Source organism: Rhinolophus ferrumequinum, chromosome 6, assembly GCF_004115265.2.
Source record: "Rhinolophus ferrumequinum isolate MPI-CBG mRhiFer1 chromosome 6, mRhiFer1_v1.p, whole genome shotgun sequence".
NCBI lineage: Eukaryota > Metazoa > Chordata > Mammalia > Chiroptera > Rhinolophidae > Rhinolophus > Rhinolophus ferrumequinum.
Genome location: NC_046289.1, coordinates 30,561,646 through 30,579,679, shown reverse-complemented (window position 1 = coordinate 30,579,679; position 18,034 = coordinate 30,561,646). Strand labels below are relative to the sequence as shown.

The 18,034-nt window shown below is 36.0% G+C and overlaps 1 protein-coding gene across 2 annotated transcripts in view; it reads left to right on the top strand.

Annotated features, from left to right (window-relative positions):
- Nucleotides 1-18,034, top strand: part of FUT8 (fucosyltransferase 8) — a 212,372-nt gene that overhangs the window by 134,740 nt on the left and 59,598 nt on the right. For both annotated transcript variants that reach the window (XM_033108282.1, XM_033108281.1), the window contains exon 7: nucleotides 9,621-9,735. In XM_033108282.1, the coding sequence (XP_032964173.1) occupies nucleotides 9,621-9,735 (115 nt within the window). The remainder of the gene's footprint in view (nucleotides 1-9,620; nucleotides 9,736-18,034) is intronic.

Here is an 18,034-nt window from a genome sequence, read left to right as displayed (position 1 = left end):
TACCCTAAGTAAACTTTGAAGGTAGTGGTGTCACCCAACATTACATTGAAATATCTTCCTATAAATTTTCTTCATATACAATCAATATTTGAAGTGGAGTGTGTAGTTTTATATTATAGTACATTAGAACTCATACTGAGGCTGACAGTTACGTTTCTATTTCAAATATTAAAAACGTTAAAATAGCCTCTTTTTAAAGGTTAACCTAATTAAAGGTTAACAGGTTTTTGATAAAAAGGAATATTCTATTCATTGATCTTCAATTTAGTTACTAGAAAAAAGAACCTGAAATCTACCTAGTTAAATTTGTTTCTTCTGTTTGCACTTTTCTGAAAATATGCAATTTATATTCCATAGACAAGAAAATATTTTGTTGTTGATGTGTTCATGCAGAACAAAATGTATCTGAGAATCATACAGTGAAACCTGTCCTTAGGCCTATTATATTTACAAGTCTATATTTCCAGTAGGATTGTAATGGCTATTACTGTCTCATTAGTGAACAATAAAAGAAAAAGTGTTGTATTAACACAACCTACCACTATATAGAGGAAAAGAATCACACCACAACCAAGAGATTTTGAAATATTGCTCTGCTGTTTTAAGTGAAATTACATATAAAATCTATCAGTTTATTGGAATCATTTTAGCATTAATGAATCTACAGAAATAAGATAGTATAAATTTCAAGAGGCATTGAATTATTAGGCCACATATTTGGCAGTCCCTTTGAAATTTTTAGCCTAGTTTGCAGTCAAGCCATAGTTAGATCATTAGAGCAAATACCGACTAATTCTGTCCTTAATGCTTCTTTACCTTAAAGCTGATTCTGGGCACTGAGATTCTGTTCATTGGAGCTGTGTGCTTGTGTGGTTTGCTTGTTGCAGTTTTATAGGAAAATCCAACTCTGAAGAGGATTTGAGCCAAGTATAGACTATGTGGTATTTAAAGTAGAATTTTGAATGTTGATTTCTGATGGAATGTTTAATTTTAAAGTTTGAATGATTTAATTACTTGAGAATTTAATTTTTAGGTCTTTTTTAAATTTAATTATTTAAAGAATTATTTTCTGCATATATTTTGTTACTATATGTAGAAACAATGTACAAATATACACATGAAAAAAGTCCCTGAAAAGTTGATGTAAATGAATGTTAAATTTTTTATAAGTTGAATTCTATTTTAAATATGATTCCTGATACTACCTCTTAGGATATGTTAAATAATAATATTTCACAGAAAATAAAAATGGAAAGGTACACAAGGTACATAAGTTAATTTCTTTTGTCTTCTGCAGAAATTATAATGAACTTGGAATTCAACTTCAAAGGGTAGTAATTTTAACTCTAGGCAGTCATATTAGAATGTAGTGGTACATTCTAATCTGTAAAGCACAATCAAACATTAGAGAAATAACCTTTAATGAATATACAAATAGAGATGATTTCATGTGATTCATATGAAATATGCTGTCTCACTGGTAATTTTCAAGATCCTTAAGTGTAAGAGTTAAAATGTTTATATTTGCCCGTTTATACAAAAATCTTTGTTTCATTTTTACACTGTCCAAATCAGAGTGTCTGGGTTGGGTTGTCTCTGGACTGAAAGCCTGTGTTCTCTGAGAAATCAGAGGTTGTCTATCAGTTTTCTTGTTCAGATTTTCCTATGAATCACTTTTCTCATTGTTTGGTTCAGAAAGACATCAATTATAGGGAAAAAACTTATGGGCTTTTGTTTCTTCCGAAAGGGTTTCTTTCTTTCTTAGAACTTGTCTGTTAGAAACACTGATTCTCTTTTTTTTTTTCTTTCTAAGTCAACTTTATTATGGCATAATTTATATATGATAAAACGTACATATTTTAGTCTATAGTTCTGTGAGTTTGGTCAAATGCTCACAGTTGTATAACCACCATCACCATCAAGATACAGAACGTTGCTCCTACCCCAAGAAATTTCCTCATGCCCCTTTGTAATCAGCACCTCACCCTCCCCACACCAGCCCCTGGCAGTCACCAGATCTTTTTCCTATCCCTATAATTTTGCCTTTTCCAGAATTTTATGTAAGTGCAGTTATACACTACGTAGTTTTTTTTTATTTTATTTTTTTAAAGATTTTATTGGGGAAGGGGAACAGGACTTTATTGGGAAACAGTGTGTACTTCCAGGCCTTTTTTTTTTTCCCAAGTCAAGTTGTCCTTTCAATCTTAGTTGTGGAGGGCGCAGCTCAGCTCCAGGTCCAGTTGCTATTTCTAGTTGTAGGGGGCACAGCCCACCATCCCTTGCGGGAGTCACCGGCAACCTTGTAGTTGAGAGGACACGCTCCAACTAACTGAGCCATCCGGGAGCTCAGCAGCAGCTCAGTTCAAGGTGCTGTGTTCAATCTTAGTTGCAGGGGGCGCTGCCCACCATCCCTTGTGGGACTCGAGGAATTGAACTGTCAACCTTGTGGTTGAGAGCCCACTGGCCCATGTGGGAATCGAACCAGCAGCCTTCGGAGTTAGGAGCATGGAGCTCTAACCGCCTGAGCCACCGGGCTGGGGCTGGCCCCTACACTATGTAGTTTTTTTGAGTGTGGTTTCTTTCACTTGGCATAATGCATTTGAGATTCACCTCTGTTGTTTTGTGTATTAGTAGTGCATTGTTTTTTATTTCTAGGTATTATTCCATTGTATGGATGTATCACAGTGTATCCATTCAACAGTTGAAGAATGTTTGAGTTGTTTTCCATTTTTTGGTGATTATGAGTAAAGCCACTGTAAATGTTAGCATACACATTGTTGTGGAAACATGTTTTCATTTCTTTTGGATTAAATATGTAGGAGTGGGGTTGATTGGTCATAAGCAGAGTGTATGTTTCACTTTATAAGATACTGCTAAACTTTTTTCCAAAGTGATGGCAATGTTTTTGCATTCTCGCCAGCGATGTATGAGTCCCAGTCGCTTTACCTTGTCTACACTTGGTATTGTGGATTTTTACATTCCCCCCCCACCCAGCATTCTAATGGGAATTTAGTGGTATGTCATTGTGGTTTTCATTTGCATTTCCTTATTAGTGAATTTAGGAAGATCGTTTTGAGAGCCATGAGAAGGAAAACCTGGTGCCAGGGCATTAGAAGTATTTTTCAAAAGTTTAAATAAATGATAATGAGCTTCTGGATCTGGGTAGCTGAAGTAGGGATAGAGAGAAAGGATTAAAATGTGAAAAATAGAAACTGCAGACTTGTGTTGACAGATCTGATGTAGGGGGATAGATGAGTCAAAGTGATGGAGTACTTGTATTTTACTAGGACAATAGCTTTTATACATGGAGGTTATTGTTTCTTATATACTCATTTGGCTTTTCTCCCTGACAAATTGTAATCACTTGAGGACTGGAACTCGAACTTAAAGGTCTCTACCTTACATGGCTAAGCACTCACTACTTAGTCAGCCTTCAGTAAGTTAATGACTTTTTTATTGGGAAGGGAGGGGCCAACTATCTGCATTCTTTGATTATTTCACACTCTACTTTGTACCTTTTTGTAAGAACAAAGTCTTGTTCCGTTGAAGGATTTTTGAAAATTATGCAACTAAAGAAAATTATGTAATTGTGGTCAAAATATTCTCCTGCAACTGAGAATCCCCCAAGTTGTGAAGGGCAAGTTACAGGAGAAAAGTCATTTACCCCTAAGTAAAACTGGGTGGAAGCTCCAGTCAATTTCAACAGTGGGTTCTGCAAAAGTGAGAGTATTTGTTAGAAGTCAAGGAGTATATATAGAAGAGGAAATGGAGGGGGGATCTAAGTTGTTATCAGGGTCATGCTGATAGGAAACATGGGATTAGAAGAAAACCTGACATTGAAGGATTTTTATACTCAATACCCTTGACTTCATGTTTGATTCACTTTGGAGGATTTAAGTGACCCTATATTTAAAAGCAGTCTTAAGACACAGTTATACATGAATCCCTGAAAATATCAGTGTTTCTGATTTGGAGTGTAATTCTGATACTAAGCTGGAGAATGGACTTTCTTTTAATTGAATGTGCATGATTAAAAATACTCTTGCTTACTAAATATATCTAATCATTTGTCTACATTTCATATCACGTTGACTTTAATAAACGTTACTTCCTTCACCTTGGGATTTTCTTGCTTGAATTACACCTGCTTTGTGCAGGCCCTTGGGGAATTTCTCTCTTTAACATTTTGAATCAAATATAAACAAAATCCTCTCCTTGAGGTTCTTCAGTGGCATAATTGAGGCAGGCTAGGACATTTTAAAACATTTGGGCATATTAAAATATAAAAATAGGAAAATTAACAGAAAATACAAAGGACAAAAATGTAGCCCAGCTTTTGAAATAGAGGATTTGTTGTCTGTCATAGCTGGCTTGCTGTCAGAGATTCTGTTCTACCAATAGTCTTCAGGCATCTGTCTCCTGCTCTGAAATGACTAGCTCTCTTCTGCTGGTATTTTGCCTGGGTTTGTGTTTCTCAAGCGTTGACCTGGTCTCATACCAGGCCTTTAGATTTACCACCCACCACTTATGGTTTTTGATACATTCATAGTCAAAACCAATACAGTCAGATCTCCAGCTTTGGGGACATTTCTAGGTTTGACTTCAGAGTGGAGTCACTAAAAACCCAAGCATTTCTGTAGAATAGTTTTCAGTTACGATGTTTCTCAATAATAGGCCACAACAGAAACTTTGGTTATTTTCATGTCTTTGGTCAAAAGATGATAAATTTTGCAGGATGGTAACTTCTAAACATTATTGAATCATCGAAGAACTAGGTTGGATTTAAGGTCTTTCCTGTGCTTGTCTTCCTTACGGAGAACTGAGACTGTGTCATATCATGGTCTCCAGTAGGGAGGCCAAGAAAAAAATGTTTAAAAAGCAAGCTTAATTTTAGTTGACTCTTGGAATAGAGTGACTTATATTGAGACTTTGACTGTATTATTATAAAAATTAGTGTGTACCTTTTTTTGGTGTTTGATTTTCTAGTTGTAAGCTTGGTTATTCTACTTTCTTGAGAGAGATTGCGATGAATGTGAATAATTAATTGCCAAAACTTAGTACTACTGTACCTTGGTAAAAACATTCACTTTTATGTTTTTACTCTTCTAATTTATTAAAAAATACAGAGATCAGCTTTCATTCCCAGTGGTAAAGGAATGGATTGATTATTATGACATGAAAGCATAAACCATGCCAATTTTTATATTTCAAAGAATTTTCCTCTTTAAATTAGACCTAATCTAGTTTTTACCTGCTTCATGCTATGTAATTATTGTCAATGAAATGTAATGCTGTTTGTCTCTGTGTATGTGTATGTTTGATTTAATATAAAACCATACAGAACATGTTGAATTTCCCTTTTTCCTTCAATAGGCATTTGCTAATAGTTGATTATTAACACTGTACTACATCTCCAGAAACAATACTGCTACTTAAAGTTGAGGCTTGCAACAGATTTTGTGATCACTCCCATTTGATGGGTAGGAAAAAGCAAATGACTACATTTGGATATGATGAAACCTATGACATATAAAAAATAATGAGTATAATGAGAGTGATGGGAATGAGTCTTATAAAACTGGGCAAATAATTGAAATAAACTTCCATCTTGGCCCTATAACTCAATTAATAGTTAAAGCCTTCTTGTGTGTTTCCATTACCAACTCACACAATTTCCTATGCCTGGTGCCTTTCCCCCCAGTAACTATAAAAGAATACGGTAGGCTACGTAATAATCCATAGGGGCCTCAGTTTTCTAATTTTGGAAAAACTTAAAAGTTAAACATCTGTTCAGGGGGTAAGACTGCAAGTTAATTTCTTAAGGAGGCAGTAAGTTGTAGGTTTAATTTTTCCATCTAAAATTACTCTTTTTTCATAAAAAGAAAATGTTTTGGATCTTAGGTAAGATAATAAATATAAAAAAGATAAAGCATCACATATTAGGCTCTTGCCCTGTTTAAAAAAGGTAAACATGGAACTGGGCAAACTGCAGCGTGTCTTGTGTGTGGATAATGCTGACATGTTAAACAAGTGCCTAAAATACCTCACAGATGTCCTGTTGTTCCAAAGCATTGTGTAAAGCTGTTCCTCTATTAGTTGGGTGGACATTCTAAACTGTGGCTATGATTTTAATTTTATTTGTGTATTATTAATAGCTTTGCTTCATTCAAAGGGACTATTATCAGGTATTCTCTGTTAATTGTGTATAGTTCTAACAGTTTTCTATGAGGGTAAATAAGATTTTAGTTTTTCCTGTGAGCAGCCATTGCTTTGTTACTAAATTGTTTAATATCTAGTTAAGAACCAGAAATAAAAGAGAACTGAGGCTATGTCATATACTCCGGGATAAGTCCCAATTTTTGAGGGCTGGTTTTATCATCTGCTTCATGAGTTCTCACTGATCAGCCCTCTTCTTCAGGGTGTTACAAGGCACCGGGTATTGGATCATTTTTCTGACTGAACTTCAGTACTGCATATTACTGTCCTCTACACCCATGGGTCCTTCCTCTGAGATGTAGGATTATTAGGAGGTACTCTTCACAAAGTAAAACACAAAGTAAAAGCTCTGAAACAAATCTCTGAGGCATGCTAGTATAAATAGCAGTGTCTTAGTCTGTTCAGGCTGTTACAACAAAAGTAACAAAGACTGGGTAGCTTATAAACAACAGAAATTTATTTCTCACAGTTCTGCAGACTGGGAAGTCCAAGATCAAGGCACCGGCAGATTTTGGTGTCTAGTGAGGGTCCTCTTTCTAGTTCATAGACAGCAACTTCTTACCGTGTCCTCATATGGTGGAAGGGGCTGCGGAGTTCAGTGGGGTTTCAGTGGGCCCTCCCACGGGCCCCACCTTTTTAATACAATCACATTGGGCATTAGGTTTCAATATGTGAATTTTGGGGGGAGACACAGATATTCATTTAGTCTACAGCAAGCAGCTACCGCATATATTACGACTTTGTATATATTATCACTAATCATTTTTAAAAAAACTATATGTAAGGTATTATAATACTTACTTTTAAATGAAATAATTTAGTCTCAGAGATGTCAAAATAACTTTCCTAGGACACAAAGCTCGTAAGAGGTAGAGCTAAAACGGGGAAATAGGTCTGTCTGGCTCTAAAAGCTCTTTTCTCCTCTTATTCAGACTTTCTGATTTTGCATATTTACATTGAACAGTCAACATTTTTGTACTCCAGGCCCCTTACTTTGACATTTTTTTGGTGTAATAGTTAAAAGCCCAAGCTTTAGAATCACATTACTTGGGTTTGATCTTCCACTCTGCATTTCTGAACTTTGTGACTTTGAGCAAATTATTTAAATCTCTCACTGCCTCAGATTCCTTGTCTGATTTATATGGTAGTTATGAGGATTAAATGAAATAATGAAAAGCATCTAGGATAGGTGTCTGGCCCATTGTAAGACCTTAATACCTATTAATTGTTGTTCTTATTATTTAACATTACAGGCCAGTGTTCTCTTAAGTACTTTTGAACCTCTCGCTAATGCTTTATGTTTTTAGTTAATACCATTATTGTAGGTAATTTCTAGAAGTGTATGTATGATGTATTTTATTTATATATATACTTTTCTGACAAATAGAAATAAATTTCTAACTCTAATTTTCACAAGCAAATAACACATATTTAATAAACATCTCTTGAACTGAAGAGTTAACACAAAGTGTAGAGACAAGTGTAGAGAAGGATGAAGCTAGCGTCGTAACTAGTTAAAGATTATTCCCCAAACCTTTCTATCACAAAATTGGATTTGTGAAAGGTAAAAATTATCAACGTTATCTCATCTAAAACTTTTGAATTTTTTTTTGCTACTTTTCATTTACGTACCTATTCAAAGATACTTTATAAACATTTTCTGTGTGACCAGCGCTATTCCAAATGATGATTTAAAAGAATAAAAATAAAAACCCTGTTCTCATGGAGCTTGAATTCTAGTAGGAGGATAAAGATAATAAAGTAAGGAAGTAATGATGTATATTAGAAGATGATAATTACTTAGAGAAAAAAAAGCAGAGAAAGAGGAGAGGGAACACCACGGAATGAATGGTGATGGTGATTGTTGAATTTTCAAGTGACATAGTCTGGGAAAGCCTTATGGGGAAGTTGACATATGAGCAAAGATTTGAAGGACGTTTGGGTGAGCCACACGGATGGGTATTTGGGAAATGAGCATTAGAGGGGAGGGAAGAGCAAATGCAAAGGCCCTGTAGTAGCAACAAGCCTGGCATGTTCAGGGATTAGTGACAGACTGTGGCTGAAGTAGAGTAAGCAGGGAAGTAAGCAGGGTAGAGTAGTAGGAGATAAAATCAAAGAGGTAAGGGAGGGCCATATTGTCTGGGTCCTTGTAGGTCAAAGTAATAACTCTGGGTTTGACTGAGTGAGGTGAACAGCCCATTCAATGTTAAAAGCAAAGGAGTAACATTATATGACTAAATTTTTAACAGGATATGACTGCTGTACTGAGAATGGGCTGTAGAGGTAGGCAAGGGTGGAAGCAGGGTGTAGACCTGTTCAGAGGTGACTGTAATTAAAATTAAGGTGAGAAAAGATCGTGGCTCAGTTGGTGGCTCAATCAATGCTCACTGGTAGCCAGCAGTGCCAGTGCTGATATGTGGTCAGAAATGGACAAAATGTTTGCTGACAGATTGGTGGAGCGTGTTAGAGACAGAGTCTTGCTTTTTTACTTTTTTTTTTAATCGGTAAATGCAAGTCATGGCTTTTATTTAATACAATGTAAATAAAACCATCTGTACCAGCCCTAAAGTTCCTCTTCCTAGATTATTGGGTATTTTACTTTACTTTGCAGGAAACCAGCCATGTTACAATTGAAAGTACTGATGCTACACAAAAGAGGGAAAGGAAAGTATCTTAACATACATTTTAATTAGTTTGAACCAAGCATTGTCAAATTATGGCCCAAGGGCCAAATCTGGCTCATAGCTTATTTCCTGAATAAAATTTTATTTGAGCACAGGCACACCCATTCATTTACATATTGTTTATGGCAGCTTTCCTGCTATAGAAGCAACAGAGGCCCACAAAGCCCAAACTATTTACTTACTACCTGGTCCTTTACAGAAAAAAGTTTGCTGACTCTTGGTTTAGACCATTGTTTAATAAGAGTTGTGTCAAAATTTTTCTCTGATCTTTTTCTAACCACTCAAAGTGTTAAAGTATAAAGAGAAAATTTAAGAGGGGACATGAAATGACAGTAGACAGTAGAGAACAAAAAAAATGTAGTATTCAAACATTGGAATCAATTTATTTCTCTCCCTTATGTTAATTTAGTCTACCTTTTTTTTGCCATGGGTATCCACTCTTCTCTGGTCTTTGTAGTACTCTATGTTTGGGAATAAGTGTAGCTGACTGGTCTGGGGGGTAAACAGGTAGGTTTTTCTCAACAGTAAAAGTTTACAATAGGAATGAATCTTGGGTGTTAGACACTAATTGTCGAATTTCACGGCCTTGGTAGAAAATAAAAGTATCGGTATCAGTGTGAGCATCAATCTTTATAAAGAATTTTATTCTTTTCTCATGATTGTGTAATCCTATGAGGAAGTACAAATAAGTAAGACCTCCAATGTTGTTTGCTTTTGTAGGTCTATAATGACAGATCTACACTACCTCAAACAAACAGATGGAGCAGGTGATTGGCGGGAAAAAGAGGCCAAAGATCTGACAGACCTGGTCCAGCGAAGAATAACGTATCTTCAGGTAAGAAGGTTAGGTTAAGAAATAAACTTGAGTGAAAAAAGAAGGAAAATCATAATAAAACTAAAAGTAAGAGTTGCTGTTGTTTTTTAGTCTTCTTAGCCCTTGCTTTTTTTTTTTTAATTAAAGTTTATTGGGGTGACATTTGTTAGTAAAGTTACATAGATTTTAGGTGTACAATTCTGTATTACATCATCTATATATCACATTGGGTGTTCACCACCCAGAGTCAGTTCTCTTTCCATCACCATATAGTTGATCCCCTTTACCCTTATCTACCACCCCGCTCCCCACTTACCCTCTCGTAACCACTAAACTATTGTCTGTGTCTATGAGTTTTTCTTTCTTCATTTGTTTGTCTTGTTCTTTTGTTGTTTTCAGTTTTATATCCCACATATCGGTGAAATCATATGGTTCTCGACTTTTTCTGTCTGACTTATTTCTCTTAGCATGGATGAATCTTGAGATTATAATGCTAAGCCCTTGCTTTTTGAGAGTATTTACTCACTCATTTTACATATTTATTCAGAAAGACTCTGTTGTGCCTTGAGTGTAATACAAAGATGGCTAAAAAAGTCCCCTGCCCTAAAGAGGGCTACTTCTGATACACACACACACACACACACACCCCTACAGTGCAAAATAGAATGTGCTATGTTTTAGACAAGAGATATAGATGAAATGCTTTTTGGAGGATGATATCAGGGATAGCTTTGTAGAAAGGGTATTATTTGAACTAAGCTATAAAGGATAACTGGGGGTGGCCGGTTAGCTCAGTTGGTTAGAGCGTGGTGCTGATAACACCAAGGTTGCTGGTTCGATCCCCACATGGGCCACTGTGAGCTGTGCCCTCCTTAAAAAAAAAAAGGAAAAAAAGCCTCTGACAGGCAATTATAAATAAATAAATTAATTAATTAAATAATAATCAGGCAGGATTTAGATGCACAAACATGAAGAACACACTGGCTGAAGAATATGTATGATGTAAGTAATGGTCCATAGTTGGGAAAGAGCAATACAGGAACCCAGTGAGAGATGGGATGTTTTAGTTTGTCTGGAGTTTTGGGCTATGTGAAAAGGAGGGATGGGACATAAGCTGAAAAAAGGTAGTTTTGGGAACCAGATTGCAGAAGTCCTTGGGCACATGTTAAGCTTTATGGTGCATAAACAGTAAGTGGTACTGAAATATTTATTGCATAAAAATCATTATAAAAACAAATAGGAAATAGAAATTAAGGGTAAACTCCAAGTTCCTTTTAAATTTATTCTTTTCATTTTTTGGTGTTCTCTTCTAGTTATTAATATACGTACCCAATCTTAAATGTTTGTCTGGACAGAATTGATTTACTTTTGATTTTTTTGTGTGTGTGTGTGTGTTTGTGTGTGTGTGCGTTTTGCTTCATCTGCTATAGGCGGTTTTTCTATTTTGGAGTCACAACCTACTTTTGAAAGGTTTTTACACATAGGAGTGGCATGATGAGAGTGGTGCGTTAGTGATATTAATCTGAAAATAGTATTTTGGTTGAACTATGTTAGTATTGGAAGAGACTAGAAACAAGGAGACCATTTAGGATATGAGGACCATAAAGCAGGTGAAAAATAGTGAGTTAGGTGGCAGTTTGCATTGGAAACGAAGAGGCACATTTGAAAGAGGTTGAGAAGATAGAATTGATAGGCCTTTCCAAGTAGGTGAAAGCTGAAATGAATGAGATAATGGAGGCATCATTAACCGACAAGGAACTTAGAGTAGTCTTCAGAGAAAAAACAATGAATTAGTAAGTAGAAGTCTTCAACACACAAAAAGTTGAAATGACCATGCCTATTCTTTCTAATACTATTGATGGTATACTTTCTGTGTACAATCACTCTTCTTTCAAGGTTCAAGTGTCTTATAAAAGCAAAATAATAGCCAGTGCCTTGTTCTGTATATTTTAAGGTACACATTTTCTTATACTTAAATAGAAAAAAATAGAAAATCAAGTGTTTAAAGAGATCATTAAAAACCAAACTGATCTTGGCGTGCTGTCTTGGTCTCATACTCCCGTGGCCATTCATCAGAGGTGTCTGCAGAATGAGAAACACTTGCCTCCTGTAGGGAAGAGGTAATTATCTCCTATCAACTAGACCCTCGTTCAATGAACTATAAACAGCTGGTGGTGCAGAACTATCATCTTCATTTAAAATAGAAATAACTATGGTTTCTGAGTTCCTTCCATTTCTACATACTCATTAAATTTTCACCCAACAAAAATTATATTTAAACTATGATTTAGTCATAGTTCAGCTCTCCACACTATAACAACTATCTGCCACCTGCTTCAGTATTTATTTTCCTCTTGGTTTTTAACTGGCCAAGTGCTTTCACCTGTAGTGCAAATTTGATCTTCTATATGCTGATTTCTCTTGTTCTGTATAAGAGGTTTCACTTGAAAGTCATGCAAATGATTTAAAACTAATTGGCTTTTTAATCTTTTAGGCTGTAGCAAAACAGCATTTCACTTGGACCTTAAGGTCAGTTTCAAATATTACTATTTAATAAATTACTACTTTTATGCTTTTCTTTTTTTTCCATTGAAAAAGAAAAAGTGATTTTTAATATTCAAGAAGGTGGAGAAAGTCTCAGTAAAAAAACATATTTTAGAAAACTATTTTTATTTAATTATTTAATGTATTCATGATCATTTTTTCTATCTAGTCTAAAAGTTCTTTGAAGTCAAGTACTATATTTTTAACATTTTATTTGTTAGAGGTTAAAGATGCCACTCATTCTGTCATGCGGGGTCTCTGGTCCCGTTCCCCACACAAGAATGCCAAAAAGAAACACCAACAGAGCCAGGGGGTTCTTATCACTATTTCTCGCTGGCTGCTGGGTTGGAGACACAGGAAGCAGGAGCCACACGATCCTCAATCTGCTTGCCGCTTCTCTGCCAACCAACCAACCAACCAACGCAGCCACAGCAGTTATATCAGTGGCTAATGGCTAACCGGTAACAGCTGATGGCCAGCTAGTCACAGCTGATGGCCATCTACTACCCGAGCCAGCACCTTTCCACACGAGGCTGAGAGCCTGGAAACTGCTTTCTGGGACTCTGTCCCCACACACTCTCACTCTTCATTTTCTCTGGATAGAGGTGAATAAGAATCCTTTCTCCCATCCCAACAAAATTAAACATATGTGTTTGTAAGGAATGCTTTCTCTAACTGGAATATTTATTCCCAGTATATTTTTAAGCACGACAGCTACTTTAAAAAGAATGATTTGTCATTGGTTTAATGAAATGGAGTAGAGAGTTTAATCAAAAGAGTTGAGCTATTTGTACAGATTTTTAAAAGTGATTATTACATTGTTTTTCCATTACAACTTTTCTTGGTATTCAAATCTATTGGTGTTCCGATACTGTTACTTTAAGTGAAATATTAGTGTAAAAAGGCTATTTAAGCAACTTAAATTCTGAAAGACTTCCAGGGGCTTAGAAAATTAGTATAGTAGGAAATAAAGCTAAAAACTGAGATAAAGAAAAGAAATCATTGACCTTTGATACTTGTATTCAAATAAAAATAAACATTTCATGTAACTTACTAGTGAGATTTTAGAATGCTGTCCTTGTTTAGCCCATCAGCCATCACTTATATAAAAGAAGATAATTTGTATCTGAGTAGGGAATAATAGGGAAAGATATAATGAAAGCAAATGTTTTAAATATTTTAAACCTGTTAGGGAGACTTTAGTCATTTAAATACCTTATTGTATTCCTTATTGACAAATAATTCAGACTTTATAATTTACTTTCAGTGATTGGATTGGGTAGTTGAAACATTTTCAGTTTTACTAGATTTTTACTCATACTGAAATTTATCAGTTCTCATAATAACCAACAAGCATTTTTTAAAATTCTGATTTGTTTAAAATGTAATGCAAAGCCTAGTACAAAGAAAACAACCTAGAGTAAGCCCCTGTGTTAATCAACAATAGGTTTCACTTTAAATCTAAGCTTTTCTTTCTGCAATCCTTTGAATTGAGCAAATATCATTATGTCTCATGAAAATCCTGCTTGACTCACAGTCACATAGTTCAGTTAAGTTTGGTTTCAACTTTAGATTTCTATTCATTTATCCTATACCTTAGTATTACTTGGGAGAAACAATTTCACAAAACATAACTGGAAAATAAAAAGGTACTTGGGGCAGGCAACTGGACTTCAGTGGGACAAAGTTCCATAGTTCTCTTAATTAAAATTATTTTCATTTTCTCTTTAGAGTTGAGGGCCCTATGGCATAGTATAAAAAGCCTAAACTGACTAAAAGATTATAATAGTCTGATTGAGGACAATCCTGCTATGCTATTAGGCTCAAGTAGAATGGACCAAGTAATTCTCTTAAGGTCTTATAGTCTTTTATATATTTATCTAAAAAGTTCTTCATCCATAAAGTGAACATCCATAAAGTAACGTTGGGTTGTTTTAAATTCCATTTTGTGCTGATGTTTATTTTTGTGCTACATAAATCATAACAAATTGAGAAAGTGCTATTATTTATATTTCTGTAGTTTCTGATACTGAGTTCAGGCTCATTTTAAAAACTGCACATTGATGATATTTTTGTTATGAGTCCACATTTTAGCATAATGTAAGTCATTTTTGTAGACTTTTGAATGACATGGAAGAAACTCTTTTTTCATTATGGTTATTAGAATTTACTTTGTAGCTCCTAATTAGCTCATATTAAATTCTAGTCAGCTCATATTAAGTTTACAATGAAAGACATCACAGTACTTTGGTTTCTTGTTTGGTAAAGTTGGAAATTGGCAACTATGATAGAGAGCTCCTAGTTAGGGCATATAGATTATTCCCAGTTTAACTTGAAATTATTGGTCTTCTGATACAGGATGATGTTTTTCCTGCCTAGCCTCAAAGTTGACATTTTAAGCAAAATTTAGACCATTTCAGGTGGAATCTAAATAAACTATATAAAAAGTATCAGTAGTAAAAAATTGTTGTTTGTTTTGGGGGCTTTGTTTTATTTATTTATGCTTTGAATAGGACTTTTGTTGGAAATTGGTAGGTTAATAGTTTTCCTTTTTTTGAGAGAAAAAGTAAAAGATATGAAAATGGAGACCAACTATTTTATTTTTTATATGATTTTTTTCCACTTACAAATAATAGACTAATTGGAGAAATAGCAAACTTCTCTTTTCCTATATGGATTCCAGTGACTGTGGATGGTCTTTGGAATGGAAAGTGGCCAGGTCATACAAGGAATGCTTTCTTGAAGCTATTAAACATGTATTTCACATTGTGGAGAGAAGTCCTCCACCCCATACAAGATGTGTCTGACCCCATTATTCTTGGACAGGACAAATTCTTTAAAATAAATTTAAGGCCCAAATATGAGGTCTGACAATTAAGATCGAGAACTCATCCTAGAAAAAGTGCTATGTACCTCATTGCTGAATATCACTATGGTCACCTTCGAAGTACTCCCCTTGGGAAGCTATGCACCAATGCCAGCACCTAGTCCACCCTTCAAAGCAATTTTGGAACTCTCTTTCTGGAATGGCCATCAGAGCTGTCATCATATTATCCTTGATGTCCTGAATGTCATCAAAATATCTTCCTTTCAGTATTTCCTTTATCTTCGGGTAAAGAAAGAAATCATTGGGGACCAGATCAGGTGAGTAGGGAGGGTGTTCCAATACAGTTATTTGTTTACTGGCTAAAAACTCCCTCACAGACAGTGCCGTGTGAGCTGGTGCATTGTCGTGATGCAAGAGCCATGAATTATTGGTAAAAAGTTCAGGTCGTCTAACTTTTACACGCAGCCTTTTCAGCACTTCCAAATAGTAAACTTCGTTAACTGTTTGTCCAGTTGGTACAAATTCATAATGAATAATCCCTCTGATATCAAAAAAGGTTAGCAACATCATTTTGACTCTTGCCTTGGACTGACAGAACATTTTTGGTTATGGAGAATTGGCTGACTTCCATTGTGCACTTTGACGCTTTGTTTTAGGGTCATATTTGTACACCCGTGTTTCATCACCAGTGATAACACGGCCCAAAACATCATTTGCATCCAAAAGGTCTTGGCAAACTTCGACTCTCCTTTGCTTTTTTGTTCATCAGTGAGTTTCTTCGGGACCATTTTTGCACACACCTTTCTCATGTCAAGATTTTCAGTTAAGATTTTCCTAACTGTTTCTCTATTGATGTTTACTTGGTCTGCTATGCTTCTCACAGTCAGCCGATGATTTTGCTGCACAATTCAACGAATTTTTGGAATGTTTTCATCAATTCTGCTCATTACTGGCCGCCCTGACCCCTCTTCATCAGTGAGGCATTCTCTCCCCTCAGAAAAGCAGTTAATCCATGTGTACCCTGCCGTTTTCTTCATGGCATTATCCACATAAACTTGGACTAACATGTCCCTGATTTCACTTATACTCTTGCCAAGTTTAACAGGAAATTTAATGTTTGTTCGTTGCTCTAATTCAAGTTCAGACATTCTCGTGACGGCACACAAAAACGTGCAACAATAATGAATGCCACTCAGCAAGACAATGCCACATGTCGATACGAACACAGCTGTGAGACACTGATATACCAAGGTGATGATACTTTACCAAGCTGTTTGTACAGTGCCACCATTGTAAGTGCGCGGTGACAAGTTCACGAACTTAATTGTCAGACCTTGTATAACTGGAAACTACATTTGTCTGTTAGTGCACTGACCATGAGATCAAACCAAGCATCAAGTGTTCTCAAAGTTGTGAAGTGTGTTCTACCTACCTAGTGATTCAGATAGCTATTGTATTTTTGCTCAACAGGGATGAGAACCAAAATAACACCAGAGGTGATAATAACTACCTCATTAGGAATAGTCATTAGCTTAGCTGTATTAAGATATTTATTAAATGCTTAAAAATAGCTGGAGTAGGGAGAAGCTTTCAGGACCTTTCCCTATTTGAAAGAAATATTTAGCTTGGGATGAGATCAAATAGAGAAAAGCGAAGTTTCTGAGAACGAAGACCAAAGTATATACTAAGAAAGAGAATATCTTTCCCAAGATCAAAAATATAAACAAGTTCAATGAGGAAAGAACAAGAAGTGGTAAGTGGATACGGTGGTGATGATGTGTGTGTGTTACGTGCCTTGAGTTGGCTCTGACTTCTGGCGACTCCATGAATGGGGGATGTCCACAATGTCTTGTCCTCAACAGCCCTGCTCAGCTCCTATAGACTTACTCCTGTGCTGCTTTCATGGAGTCAGTCCATCTCATATTTGTTCTTCCTCTTTACCTGCTGCCTTCTACTTTTCCCAGCATTACTGTCTTTTCCACAGAACCCTGCCTTCTCATGGTGTGCCCAAAGTAGGGCAACTTCAGTTTCCTCATTTTTGCCTCCAGTGATGTTTCAGGCTTAATTTGCTCTAGGACCCATTTGTTCATCTCTCTGGCGGTCCAGTGTATCCATAGAGCTCTCCTCCAACACCTTGTCTCAGATGACTCAAATTTTTTCCTGTAAGCCTTCTTCACTGTCCAATTCTCACATCTGTGCATTGTAATTGGGAATATGAGTGTGTGGATGATCTTAGCCTTGGTCTCTATTGACACATCTTTGCTCTTGGTGATCTTTCCCAATTCTTCCATTGCTGCCCTTCCAAGTCTCAGCCTTCTCTTGATTTCCTGGTTGCAATCTCCATTTGAATGGATGACTGAACTAAGGTGAGCAAAATCTTTAACAATTTCAGTGTCTTCATTGTCTCTATTAAAGTTGTGTATTTCTTTTGTAGTCATGATTTTTATCTTCACGTTCAAATGCAGTTCTGCTTGACACTTTCTCCTTTCACTTTAATCAGAAGTTGTGTCAAATCATTGCTACTTTCTGCCAGTAAGATGTTGTCATCTGCATATCTTAAATTATTGATATTTTGTCCACCAATTTTCATTCCTCCTTCCCCTGAGTCCAGCCCTGTTTTTCTGATGTGTTCTGTGTACAGATTAAACAAATAGGGGAAATAAAATGCACCCTTGTCTGCCACCTTTGCCCTTCATATTCTGTCCTGACAGCGGCTTCCTGTTCACAATACAGGTGACACATCAGGACTGTCAAGTGCTGAGGCGCACACGTTTCTTTCAGAGCAACCTATAGGTTTTCATGATGGGCACAGTCAAAGGCTTTCCTGGAGTCTGTGAAACACAGACTCATTCTGGAATTCTTTGGAGCACTGCAGTAACCAACAAATGCTCGAGTTAGATCTCGAGTGCCTCTTCCTTTTCTGACTCCAGCTTGAATATCGGGCATTTC